The 14,177-nt window shown below is 48.4% G+C and overlaps 1 protein-coding gene across 1 annotated transcript; it reads left to right on the top strand.

Moving 5' to 3' along the window:
* The first annotated feature begins 9,815 nt into the window (after positions 1-9,815).
* On the top strand, positions 9,816-13,481 carry LOC126527633 (uncharacterized). The gene is made up of 2 exons (XM_072284524.1): positions 9,816-11,527; positions 11,558-13,481. The coding sequence occupies exons 1-2, from the start codon at positions 10,543-10,545 to the stop codon at positions 13,432-13,434; spliced, it is 2,862 nt and encodes a 953-aa protein (XP_072140625.1). The 5' UTR covers positions 9,816-10,542; the 3' UTR covers positions 13,435-13,481.
* The last annotated feature ends 696 nt before the right edge of the window (positions 13,482-14,177 follow it).

Here is a 14,177-nt window from a genome sequence, read left to right on the forward strand (position 1 = left end):
GCAGCGCCGCACATTGCGAGGAGAGGGTCTTGTGTGTTTGCCGCAAGATGGCTCTGCGTGTGCGCAGAGCGCAGAAGAAATTTAGCGGAAACATACTTCGCTACTCGTGAAACTGCGACTTCTGTAAGTTACATGGTCATAATTACCAATATAAACCGCAGTATAACTTTCTACGGCATGTTTCTAAGGCAACACCGCATTCACTAGAGGCGATTTTGTCCCGTTGTGAAGGAACGAACTCGTCGCTGAGTGGTAGCGTCTCCGTCTCACACTCCGGAGACCCTGGTTCGATTCCCACCAGCCCATCTTGAAAGATGTTCTTTTATTTATAAAGTGCCTTCTGGGATTTATCACTCACGGCCAACGCCGCTGACGCCGACGACACCGGCTTTTCTGCGACACGAGCTCCTTAACGCTGTCGCGTTAATATGCTACCTTGATCGTTCCCACACGCGCGCCCTCACCAACCGGGGCACAGCGAAAAGCTCAGTCGGCCACCGATACCTCGCACCCTCCTCCGACGCAAGAATTTCAGACAGTAAGATAGGTCTTCTTATTTCTTTTCTCGTTCTTGTTTTCACAACATGTTGTGGTGTAATGTTCTGAGAGTCACCATTCCTTTTCAAAAGAGGCTCGAATGGGAGGCTAAGGTTTACATTGTTGACGATGCGAGGTTCTCTGAAATACGCATATAGCTCCGTGCTCAGCAAATTACTGCCCTCCGCCCCTACGAAAATGCGGCTGCCGCTAATGGGAATCATTTCAGAGCTGCGACTTCGGGCTTAGGAAATCAGAACCCCACATTGTCATCGATACTTGGCGGCGGGTCGCTTTTATTGTGACGCTGCTCATTCCTTCTCATAGGTTGCGCGTGACGTTCTTGCAGAACAGGGTTACCAAGTTTATTTTTAGCCCTGACTGAGACAACGAATAATCCAAGATTGGTGTATAACTAGGTCCGGCCTCCGAAAGTTTTGACCGTGTATTCTGCACATCATCAGAGATGTTATTTCCATCGTTAACTTGGTGATCCTTAATATCGGCATAAGCATTTCGGATATATATTTGCTTTACCTGTATGATTATCTCTCTAGAAGAAGAGAAAACGGACTATAATTTGCCGTTAATCTGCCGGATAGTTTTCTTTCTTTGGCGAAACTGAAAGTGCGAAACCGTAGGGCAGTAGTTCTCGCGGAAAGAAATTGGGAAGCTGACTTGGTCATTCCGTTGGTTCGGAGTCGCCCTTTGCCGTTACGCTTCCTGAGGCGATCAAGCGACTCTCGAGAAGCAGACTTTTTTCAGGACCGGAGTCAAGCCGCTACGCCGTTGAATCACCAGTGGCGCGATGACAGCCGTTACTTCCCACCCATCGCACGCACGAGCTCCTTTATGCGCAGGATAAACTCCGCGGTCTCGCATTTCGTGATCGAATGCTGGTTAGAGCGTATTAGATCATTTTGTTAGATTCAAAGCGGCACTCATTTCTTTTCTAGCACACTATCCTAGTACGCTCGAATGCCGGCGTACCAAATGAGCACATTGAGGTCAGGCAAGGATGCGCCTAGTAGACCCGCCCCTCGTTCATCCGTTCTAGTTTTGTGCTACCGGAGGGGGGCAGGCCACGTGACCCACGACTGCCGTGCAGTATTAAATCTGATAAGAGATAGAAATGAATAGAGAAAGTCATGGCGGCCAAGCGGGATACATCTTCGGTTGGTCACGTGGGAAACGAAACCGGAACTGGTTCAAAGGAAATACATCATGGCGAATGATTTAGGCTGCCCTGCTGCTCTCTAGTATTCTTTTTTCTGGCGTTCCCAGGTCCAGGACGTTCATCTGACACAATAAAATGCAGAATTGAGTACATTTCATGCCATGGTACTGCTCGGGTGGAGCGATCGTCGGGAATCATTTGCAAGGCCAGATACGCCCGTAGCTGTACGACATCCTCCTCTTCCTCCTCCTTCCTGAATTCTTTCAGACACGACGCGAAGACCCGATCGCAATTCCCAATTGAAAAGGAATAGTTTACCGATTCTTGTTTCTGCGTTATTGCTGCAATGCTCAAGTTAAGCCCTGCGCTGAACCCCACGCAGCTGTTCTGTTTGGGTGAACGAGCGGACAAGGAAAGTCACCACTGTCACTGCTCCATACTATGCTCGAATGCTATAACATTTTTGCTTTCTCTAACTTCCCGAGAGCTCAGGGAGGTGAACTCCCATCGCCGATGGCACATCGTACTGCCCTAGTAGATTCAGCTGGCACGCCGCAACAGAATTGAATCACTGGTCGCGACTTGCACGACTCGCCTCCTGAATCGCCGAGTGGCCCCAACGACAGAAAGAAATACGAGCATGTCGACGCGGCATAAATACTCGGTGACCATTTCACACACTGTGCATTTTTTCACTTGTACTTCTTTATTTCGTTTTCCCCCTTTCGAAGGAAATCAAAGTAAAAAAAAAGCAAAACACGAACTTGCATGCACACCCTCTGTAGACACTGGGACGCAGTATAGGCTTCGAGCCATATTAAAGATATACGAGAAGTACATTTGAAGAAAACCCGTCGAGAAAAGCTTAGTTGAAGAAGCCAAGTGGAGAAAAATATGAACTGTCCGCACAGGTTATCACAGCTTTGCAGTGTCACGGCTCACCGCCGGGGGAACAGAGCACAAGGCGAGCCAGATGCCGGAAGACATGACAGGCCACGGGCGAAATCAGTGTTGCCCTCCCACACCACTCCAGTGGTCAATGTTTCCGTCACTGTGTGGAATTAAACAATTCTGTCATTTCAGAAGTTCGTGGAAGCTCAGCGCTCATTGCCTAAACCTTTCAAGGTGAACAACCGAGAGGAACTGGCGAGCAGCACAAAAAATATAAAAAAATCTTGCGAACAACGTAACACAATAAGACTTCAAAGAGAAAAAAAAGACTGTAGTAGTGTTTTCGTCCATAGTAAAACCCGTGGAGCACTTGTTAGGGGAGAGGTGGAGGGAGGGCATGCCAGTTTGTTACTGGAAATATTTTGTACCAAGCCGCGGAGGATGAGCAGTCGCCGCACAGTTAAGCAGACAGCAACGAACGAACGTCCCATGTGCTCCGTCAACCAAATTGACACGTGTGGCCCAGCTGAACTTTGCTATATCCCTGTCTTATCAAGAAATGTTATTCCACGACATAAAACTCACACAAGCAGAACGTACTAGAAAATGGTCAAAGGCATCATCATCATCATCAGCCTAGTTACGCCCACTGCAGGGCAAAGGCCTCTCCCATACTTCTCCAACTACCCCGGTCATGTACTAATTGTGGCCATGTTGTCCCTGCAAACGTCTTAATGTCATCTGCCCACCTAACTTTCTGCCGCCCCCTGCTACGCTTCCCTTCCCTTGGAATCCAGTCCGTAGCTCTTAGTGACCATCGGTTATCTTCCCTCCTCATTACATGTCCGGCCCATGCCCATTTCTTTTTCTTGATTTCAACTAAGATGTCGTTTACCCGCGTTTGTTGCCTCACCCAATCTGCTCTTTTCTTATCCCTTAGCGTTACACCCATCATTCTTCTTTCCATAGCTCGTTGCGTCGTCCTCAATTTCAGCAGAACCCTTTTCGTAAGCCTCCAGGTTTCTGCCCCATATGTGAGTACTGGTAACACACAGCTGTTGTACACTTTCCTTTTGAGGGATAGTGGCAACCTACTGTTCATGATTTGAGAATGCCTGCCAAACGCACCCCAACCCATTCTTATTCTTATGGTTATTTCAGTCTCATGATCCGGATCCGTGGTCACTACCTGCCCTAAGTAGATGTATTCCCTTACCACTTCCAGTGTTTCGCTACCTATCGTAAACTGCTGTTCTCTTCCGAGACTGTTAAACAGTACTTTAGTTTTCTGCAGATTAATTTTCAGACCCACCCTTCTGCTTTGCCTCTCCAGGTCAGTGAGCATGCATTGCAATTGGTCTCCTGAGTTACTAAGCAAGGCAATATCATCAGCGAATCGCAAGTTGCTAAGGTATTCTCCATCAACTTTTATCCCCAATTCTTCCCACTCCAGGCCTCTGAATACCTCCTGTAAACATGCTGTGAATAGCATTGGAGATATCGTATCTCCCTGTCTGACGCCTTTCTTTATAGGGATTTTGTTGCTTTCTTTGTGCAGGACTACGGTGGCTGTGGAGCCGCTATAGATATCTTCCAGTATTTTTACATATGGCTCCTCTACACCCTGATTCCGTAATGCCTCCATGACTGCTGAGGTTTCGACTGAATCAAACGCTTTCTCGTAATCAATGAAAGCTATATATAAGGGTTGGTTATATTCTGCACATTTCTCTATCACTTGATTGATAGTGTGAATATGGTCTATTGTTGAGTAGCCTTTACGGAATCCTGCCTGGTCCTTTGGTTGACAGAAGTCTAAGGTGTTCCTGATTCTATTTGCGATTACCTTAGTAAATACTTTGCAAATAAACATTTAACTCTCGCAACCAGACACGCGAGGTCTAACCCCTCTAAAATAACCTCTTAATACGACGAAGAAGTCGCCTCACTACGCTCCAAGTCCCGAATGGGAGGAGCGTAACAATGTGCATGTGTTTCGTAGAACTGAAACTGAACAGCTTAGAACGGGAGAAAAGGAAAAAGAAACAATGAAAATAAAGATGCAAAAAAATTCCTCAAAAAAAAAGAAAGAAATCAGGGTCCTCGAGCGAACACGAACGTGATCCGGCAATGCCGGAAAGCTCACCTGCCACACGCCAAGAAGACACCCACGACAGACGTGAGTTTTGCTTGAGTCCCAAATCGCGCAAGCACTAAGCGAGCGTCTTTATCAACACGGCGTCTTCCTCGTTCCATACTGTACCGCTGGCGAGGCGGAAACTACGCTATTGCAGATATCCGTTTGCTAAGGGCATCATATTACCGCTGTAGGGCATTTAATTTATTGCATTCCGGGGCAAAGGCGAAATTCACAAAATTTAGCAAGTCTGTAAACAAGCTCACGAAATCTCGGCACAAATCAATTTTTACGCACAACTCTTGCAATGCCAGGTTCAGAGTGTGTTCGAGGCAATGCACGTGAACCGCTCTAGGTTTAGCATCCTGTACATTCATAGCTCCGTCGTTGCATTGCCCGTGACAGTTTTCTATTCGCAGATTGAATCTGCACAGTACATCTCTCAAGATGAACAAAAGAGTACGCGCAAAAGCCAACAAACACATCCTCCACTTCCTGGTTTTCTGTAACATATCTAACATAGAAGGATACCTGTTCATGCGGGGTTATGTCAGAGGTCTCGTCAGCAATCACCACATAAAGCACAGCATTCTGCAGTTCGTTCATTAAGGAGCGAAGCACGCAATGTGCAAACAGTTCCGGCGTTTCATTGTAGATGTCCGGCGAAATCCCCTTATAGCCTGTCCTGTTTAGCCATGCGGCTAGCCCTTGTACATCTTGTTCATGGGGCAATAAAAGTTGCCTCAGGTTGCTTTCCTCGTCATCATGACCACGCAGTGCGACACCTTAGAACGCCCCCCCCCCCTACTCCCCCCCCCCCCCCCGAAAAATAAAGAAACGCACATATGACTCTACTGCCAACAGAGCTCGGCGACTTTTTCTGATTTGGCAAAGCTTTTACTCGGAGGCTACCGAGACTACTGACGTCCTGCAGTTGTCGCTTTATACACCGCGGAAGCTGCGAGATGAAGCGTCGAATTTCCATGGCTTTTGAAGCGTTGCTGCGCTTTTATTTTCAGTTCTGGAAGCCACTTTTAAAAAAAATTGTGTGCGAATGTTTCTCTCGGGATTTGCATGGAAGAGGAAAATGTTTGTCGCTAGAGATTACGCAAGTGGTACGGTACACTTTACCAGTCTGTACATTGTCGGAAAGCCACCCGTAGGCAGATACCCAACTCTTACGGTAGTCTCATCCAGCTTTACCTTAAACTGGCGGCGGCCGGGTCTCTCCAAGAGGACCATGGGAGCCAGGTCCCATTCAGGGTAAGTGGGGGCGAATCTACGTTCCCGGAAATTGGTGTTGAGTGGCTCGCAGCGATGTTGATGTCAGCCGCAGACGTCGTGCAGGTTTGGTCTTTGTCAGGCCAAATTCCGGCAACTGTGCCGTGTGCTCACGGAGTTTCGGATGCTTCGGCAGGCAAACGTGGTCTCTTCAGAAGATATTTGTCCACTCTGCAGGCCAGGAACCTAAAACGGCAACGATGCAATTGACTAATGGTGGTCTGCGTGACTATCTTCATTGGCCAACGCAGTGCCCGACACGATTGTGCGTCGTGTCGATCACCGTGTTGAAATTGATTTCATCTGAAATGATTCAAAGCGCCTTTATTCCCCAACATTCAACTTGGTGGGGCATGACTCGACAGCTGTAACGTATCTCAAATCACACTTTCCTATATATTCACAAATATGACCCTGACTTCATTAAAACTTCTTACTGGGCGAGTTGGTGCATACTTGACATAAAGAATGTAACAGCGCAAACACATGTAACCACAAAACATGCCCGGAATATAACTTAAAGGACAAGTACGCACATTTGGTCGCGCACGTAATTGAATGCACGGGTTGTGAGGCTCGATTGGGAGAGACAAAGATTCTCGGTAAGAGTGCCGACGCGACGGCGCGCGCCAGTTTGGAAGCGTTCCACATACAGAAATATGGCAGCAAGTGCGTAAGCACCCCCTCTGTATCGCTTCTTGCTGCGGAGCTTCAGTTTTCGGAAGCGACCGCTTACTGATTTGATTGTATGTTAGTATCCCTCCCCGTTCTTCTAGTTTTTTTTTCAAGTTTTCTTGTTTTTTTGCGCCTGATTCCGTTGACTGCCGGCACGTTCGTTCATCGATGCGCAATGTAATTTTCCCCGATTGTATCACTCCCTTCCCCCTTCACTTCTGCCTTTCCCTTTATCTAAAGTATCTGTCTTCCGTCAATAAAATTTAGTTGACAGTCAGCGCTTGTGTCTCGTCCTTGCTACTTTGTGGTTGCAAGTGTTTGCGCTGTTGCAATTTTTATATCATTACCCCGACTGTAACGTATGTCAAATTACATTTTCTTATACATTCACAAGTATGACCCCAAATGAAACAGAAAAATAACATGACGACCACATGTGCAGCGCCTCCGCATAAAAAAATATACAGCTGCGACACACAGTGATTGCGTCATTGCGGTAATTTATGATCTAAGCACTGCATATCTTGAGCAGCTTTATGGTTGCTAGAATTTCGCTTCTTTCGCACTGCATCTTTTTGCTCAAATTAGCTTGAAAAGGTATGTCATACCACACAACGATGGAGACGATGGAGGTTGATGCAAGGTTGCACAAAATGCATGCCGCGAGCTCTAAGTGGTCGTTTTCGGCGCTGATTGCAGCACTTGGCTTTTTTCCCCCACTTGAAACGAACAAATGGAATCATTAACACAAGCCTAGTCGGATTTGCGGCTGCAGAGTGTGGCACTGGCATTTCTGTTAGGCCTCCGAAGCGCTTGGGCTCACTGTTCTGAAATTGCCGAATGCATCATAACGCGCGGAGTGACTAAATCATGTCGTGACAGGAACCCTGGCAAAATAAGTATTTTCAGGCAGTTTCCGCACTCGCACGAGCAACTTATATATAGTTTGCACAGACGACACCGCGGCCGCCATCTTTAAGTACCAGCACGTCGAGAAGGAGCGCAATCAAGAACCGTGACAGCGTTACAGCGCGATGGGCCCCGTCTCGTGTCGAACGACAAAGCGGTAACACTGATTAACCGGTGAAAAACAGTCAACGCCAGTAAGCAAAACAGTGTGCGCGTGATAATACAATGCGCTGACGTCATCGTGGCCGCCATGTTTGGGTACTAGAGCAGTGCATGAGAGCAGCGTCCGTGACCTTCACGTGAAGACCATCTACACGCATAAGATCCTGACCGAAAATGTTTGCGAGAAACGAGGCCTTCCTTCCAGTTACTGCGACAGGGCACCCGACGACGGCCCGAGTCGAGAGTCAACAAGGCTTATACTTGGGCTAGTTGGTACGGTTTACTCATAATGGCAAAGGCCTTTAGCGCAATTCAAAAATAAGACAGTGACGTGACAGAGACACAGGACAGTGCTATCCTGTGTCTCTGTCACGTCCCTGTTTTCTTTTTTTTAATTTCGCTAAAGGCTTTGTTTGCCACTGTGAGTCGAGGCAGCGTGACTGTCGAGCTTCTTGCTGTGCGAGCGCTGCCTCCGTTTGAAAGACGAGGAGCGCCAACGTCCGATGAGCGCAGGAATTGCCCAAGCGGCGACGCCGGCGCAGGCTGGCACGAGTGTGTAGGAGGTACTGCCGGGGGCGCGCCGACGTCTCTGCAGGCCCCGGCGTGAGGAAACGTGTCGCAGCCTGTCTGACTTGTCCGCTTCGCTACACGTTCGCCGCAGTAGAGAAAACATAGCCGCGGCCAACGTGGCTCGGTTCGTCGCTGGGCAACAGTCAGTTGCTGCTTTGCGCGCCATTTGGCGGCACGTAACTGAAGCACATCACGACGGCTCATTCGTAACACTTGTATGTAGTCGTGATGACCCAGCTTTCAAGCTGTCGAGTACAGGCTTACAAGTACAAGTTAAGCGCACAAGTTAGTCAGGATCATGGAACAGGTGGGGGGAGTGGGCAAGAGGTCCGATGCACTCCAGTCGTCTACGCCTATATGACTAAGCGCGTGCGAAAGGCGGCAAATGAATCTGCTATACGTTGCAGAAGGGTTGAACATTGAGTTTGTTGGTTCATTGAACCTTTTGGAGAAGCGCTAAATGACGGGACCAAGAAACACACCAATACTAGACTACAATACCATTAGCTGCAATATTGTACTATACCACTCATAGGTAGCAAGTGTGCAAGAAAACAGAGAGAGAGAGAGAGAGAAACAAAAGGTGAGGAAAGACAGGGAGGTTAGCCAGTGTAAGTACCGGCTGGCGCATCATCAACGTATCTAACAGGAGCCCACTCAACACCACAGTAAGAGTAATCACCGTCAGCTAGCTCAACCACTTGAGGCCAGCTATAGAAGGCGGCTTCCTCGGATGTCTTTCGGACCAAGAGCAGCAATCTCAATTCCAGATGAATGAACAACGTTTGACTGATTTCATCTCCGCGGTATTTCTCCGTTGCTAACATCTTGCTGTGCTGGACCGTGTACGTCTTTTTTTTTTTTTTTTTTTGGTGAGATTGCATTCACTGACCTGATAGCAATCTTATAGAGCTTGACAAAATTCTGCGTTCCCTCATGAAGTATACATTGCTCCAGTCTGCCAGATTTCAAGCTACCGTGCCAAATCAAGTACCGACACTTGTGTGCTAGAAAGAACATTGCACAGAATAAAATTATGTCCTCAAGTATACCATCGAATATTACGATAATGTGTGGGGTTACGTATTACTGGATTATACACTCATGTAAAATAGACAACAGAACAGAGACAAGAGTTACACTAAGCGCACACGTCCGTACCTTGTCAGAAATGCGTTGACTGCTACATAACCCTATCTTACAGATCGAAAAGACCGGGCGAAGTTTGAACGACTGACTCATACAGCTCGCCTACAAATGCGAGTACAGACAAAGGAGATCGCTCGTCGATCCACGTCTGAGTTACGGCAGCCAGTCGGTATTTCAGAAGTGTGAAGCGATGCCAACCAATACCGATACGCATGAAAGCAAAAGACTGGAGTCCATAGGGATAAAAAGGCAAATAATTGTTGCACGAGCAATTCCTCTCTGAGACTGCAGACTCGGGAAAGGAAGAGCTGTAGACCGCTCCCAATACGACTACACGGTGAAATTGCAAAACGTGCTGTATTGTTGCATTGTTCAAATGACTTTCCGCGTATGCTTGCTACGTCGCCGGAATGCTCTCATATCGACCTGTGTATCGATCGTTTACTCATTCATCCATTTATTGTGGGCAGAGAAAACCGCTGACAAAATACTTTTCCCATCGAATTTCCCATCTAAAACATGGAATCTATGACGTATTTCGCGTTCTCTAATTGATTCCGACGCATGCGGTCAGCAGAAGCACAGCCTTTGAGATCTGTTTCTCTTATCCAGAGACAACATAAACTCTCCAACGCGCCTCGCACGCTGGCAGTCTGCCGGGCTCTCGCGATATGGAGGCCACTTACCCTCGTACCGCCGGTTTCTTCGCCTCATAAAAAAAAAAAAAAAACTCGTTGCGGGAAAGCGGCCGAGCGCCGTTAGACAGTCGTATGCAGATTGCAGATGCTCGGGAGAGTGAGCGATGTGCAGAGAGAGCGTGAGAGTGCTAGCAGACGGCGTGCTTCCTGCAAAGAGTTGCGACAGATGTGGCGATAGTGGTGGTGGCGGTGGCTTCGACTGCGAGGAATGCGTCTCCTTTCGGTCGGGTCTGCCACCGTCGTTGCAAGTCTGCCATCTAAGGCTCTCCTCGTAGAGAGGGTGTGTTATCTGCTCTCCGGGAGAAAAAAGAAGCTCAGTTGCTCGCTGGCGCGCAGTGTGCCAGGAGCGTTACGCGATGGCCGACGAACGCGAGCGCAGGTCTAAAAGACGTTGCGAGTACCCGCTGTATCCGGTTGACATAGTTTATCATAGTGACCGCCACCGTGGCGAATGTCGCGTCTATGTCTTCGCTAAGCAGGTCGCGTGCCCGGACCCGTGCTACCGGCAGAGGCTTGTTGTTCTCGAAGTCACGGGATGGATGCCATACATGTACCTCAAGGTGAAGGACGGCGACATCGGTAATATGGTGCGTACCATTAGGGATTGCATTGGACAAAGCAAGCGAGACTACGTGGGTCGGGAGATAAGGTGCGACTACAGAATTGACACGTCAAGTGACTTGACGTTCATCGACGGCTATGGCTACCGCCCAGACGACGTCGAGGAACGATTCATCAAGGTATCTCTTGGTGATCCAAGTGTGTATAAAAGATTTGCCGAGATCGTGCCATACGAAGTGTACATGGCGCAGGTGGACCATGTGTGCCAATTTAAGGTCGACGTGGGGCTGGCGTATCCCAACAAACTCCTCGTCTTGGGGCCTGACTTCGAGTACGACGAACGGAGTTCGCGCTTTGTAACGTCGGTGCGCAACCTCAAGACAGTGGACAACGTCGATAAGGAGACTCCCGTGTTGAAAGCCATGAGCATCGACATCAAGTGCATCTCTCAGTCCGGTAGCTTTCCCAAGGCCGAAAACAAGGACGACCAAATTATCCAGATCGCTTCAGTCGTCACTACGGATGTGTTGCGAGCCACCCACGACAGCGACGACTTTCGGAAGTACGCCTTCGTTGTCGGCTCCTGTGAGTCCGTGGATAATACCGAAGTGAGGCATTACGACAGCGAGTCCGACATGCTCGAGGGGTTTATGAGTCACGTTGTGTCGATGGACCCGGACGTCATCACGGGTTATGAAGGGCGCAGTTTTCATTGGCCCTACATTCTGGAAAGATTCAAACGTTTCAAGTTGTGGCCCTCGTTTTCACGACGCCGTTACGGCGGGATCTGGTCCCACTAAGTACTCGGCAATAAGGAGCTCGTTTCGTCGCACGATCGGATTCTGGTTGACATGCGTGATGTATTCACGGCCGAACAGAAACTCAGGTCGTACAGCTTGGACTGCGTCGTCAGAGAGTTTATACCAGGTGAGGTGCAGTTGGAAGATGTCACGTATGAGCAGGTGAAAGAGTCTCACGAGGGCACTTCTACCACGAGATCCAGGATCGCCGGATGCTGCGTGCAGCGCGCTCTCATGCCACTGAAGCTCATGATCAAGTTCAACACAATGACTTCTGTAATCGAAATAGCCAACATAACGGGCGTCCCGATGCGTTACGTATATAGCAGGGGTCAGCAAGTGCGTGTCATGACCCTCATCGCCAGGGAGGCGCACGCCCGCCGAATGTTATTTCCAACAATGAAGAATTCGGGCCAACAAGGGTACTGCAGTGACTACCGTTGTGACTTTAATGACTCTGATGATGAAGAGGAAGCCAGTGCTAAGAAACCGGCCTTTCCTAGAAAGAGAAAGGCAGAAAGTAGTGATCTAAACAACACGGGATATCAAGGAGCCAAGGTGCTCGAACCAAAGGTTGGATTCTATCATGATCCGGTGTGCACATTGGACTTTGCTTCCCTGTACCCGAGTATCATCATCGCTATGAACCTGTGCTACTCGACTCTTCGCCTGAACTCGAAGCGGCAGACTGAGAATACGGAAAGTAAAGAAAAACAAGACGAAGATTGTTATGAATATGAACAAGGAAAACCTTCCCCGGAGGGGGATGAGTTCGTGTCCGAGAGTGTCAGGAAGGGAATCTTGCCGACGATTTTGGTCGACCTTCTGAGAGCGAGAAAGCAAGTAAAGGAGGAGATGGCCAAATTCGAGCACGACCCGTTCACGCTGTCGCTCCTTAACGAGCGCCAATTGGCCATCAAGAAGTGTGCGAATTCAGTGTACGGGTTTACGGGTGCCGTGCGCAATGCAATCCTGCCCTGCACTGAAATTGCCCGATCTGTGACAGCCTACGGCAGAACTCTGATGGACAAGACGGTTTACTACGTAGAAAAAAAGTACACCCAGCACGAAGTGATTTACGGGGACACAGACTCGGTGATGATCATCTGCCGAGGCAAGACGGTGGCCGAAGCTATGGAGATGGGCAAAGCACTGGCCGAGCTAATTTCGTCGCACTTTCCTCGCCCCATACAGCTAGAGTTTGAGAAAGTCTTCAGGCCATACCTGCTTCTCGACAAGAAGAAGTACGCAGGCGCCGTGTACTCTTCCAACCCCAACAAGCGCGACAAGGTCGAAGTCAAAGGCTTAGAGATGGTACATAGAGACTGTTTGCCCTACCTGTCACGCGTCATGGAAGCTTGCATCCACGAAATGATCGTGAATGTGGACATACCGGCTGCTCAGGACACAGCCAGAAAGGCACAGGACGACCTGCTGTCGGGTCGCGTGGACAATGCGGAACTGACCTTGAGCAAGAAGTACGACAAGGCGGACTACAAAACCCACTCGCCTCATTTGCATGTTATCGAAAAGAAGAAAACTAGGGGGGAGAAACCTGCCAGCGTGGGTGATTTGATTCCCTACGTCGTATGCAAAGAGCTCGTGAAGGACGAGGAGGAACTTCGAAAGGAGTATGAAGAACGTCCACAAGAGTTCGTCAAGGGCACGAAGCGCTACTTGCGCAAAATCGCATGCAGGGCTGAAGACCCGGAGTACGTGAGCAAGCATGGCTTGCCCATTGACTACGCCTACTACGCGAAAACCCATTTGGAGAAACCTTTAAAGAGACTCTTTGCGTGCGTACCAGGTGGGAAGCCTCAGACTGCCACCGCCAGCCCCACAAAAGACTGGGCAAGGAACCAAGAAGGAAAAGAAAATATTTTCTGAGAAAAAAAAAGATACCTTTCTGTTTTCAATAAACCGCTTAGATTACATTGGTCTTGTTTTTCTCATGTGTGAACCCTGTTTGGGACGCAGCATTCTTCTCTAACCCCACGGAGAATACTGGCGCAAAACTCAACCGGCATATTAGAACAGTGGCTTCGTCCATACTTTCTTTTTATCGCTGCGGATAGAAAGAACATTCTCGAACAGTCTAGGAACGGTAACACACCTTTTGATTGTTTGCCGGATTGGTCCGGTGTCTTCTTTACAGAAGCAGATATGTTACAGATAAGCGAACAAAGGAAATCGTTGGCCTTGGTCGACAGAGATTAGGTCGGTACTACTGCTGTCGTCCGCGGTGCACACTGATTCAGGTAGTTGTACAGCGAGCCATAGGATATCGGTACTTGTCCATAGGTCTTGCACGTTACATTACACCTCTCTACACTTAGGTGGAGCTTCCATCGCGAAGAAGTTGCCGTCTTTTTCGCATTGATCTGTGCAGCTGTGGAGCTTCCGGCTTTATGTCTAGATCCCTTTTTTCTCCATGGTATTTATTTATTTATTTATTTATTTATTTATTTATTTATTTATTTATTTATTCAATTCCCCTCAAGGGATTACGGCATTAGCCAGCGCCGTGGATGCAATGTTAATAAATGCAACAGAACAGCAGCAACAATAGAAACAACACAATACAATTGATGACCATAACACGAATGATGGCCATATTGACAAAGCAGGTT

This window comes from Dermacentor andersoni, chromosome 9 (genome assembly GCF_023375885.2).
Source record: "Dermacentor andersoni chromosome 9, qqDerAnde1_hic_scaffold, whole genome shotgun sequence".
In the NCBI taxonomy this organism is placed as follows: domain Eukaryota; kingdom Metazoa; phylum Arthropoda; class Arachnida; order Ixodida; family Ixodidae; genus Dermacentor; species Dermacentor andersoni.

Bases quoted from the DNA above. Each gene is read 5' to 3' on its own strand.
- LOC126527633 (XM_072284524.1), top strand. From the start codon at position 10,543: ATGGCCGACGAACGCGAGCGCAGGTCTAAAAGACGTTGCGAGTACCCG. The intron at 11,528-11,557 runs GCGGGATCTGGT...AAGTACTCGGCA, and splicing joins GTTTTCACGACGCCGTTACG to ATAAGGAGCTCGTTTCGTCG.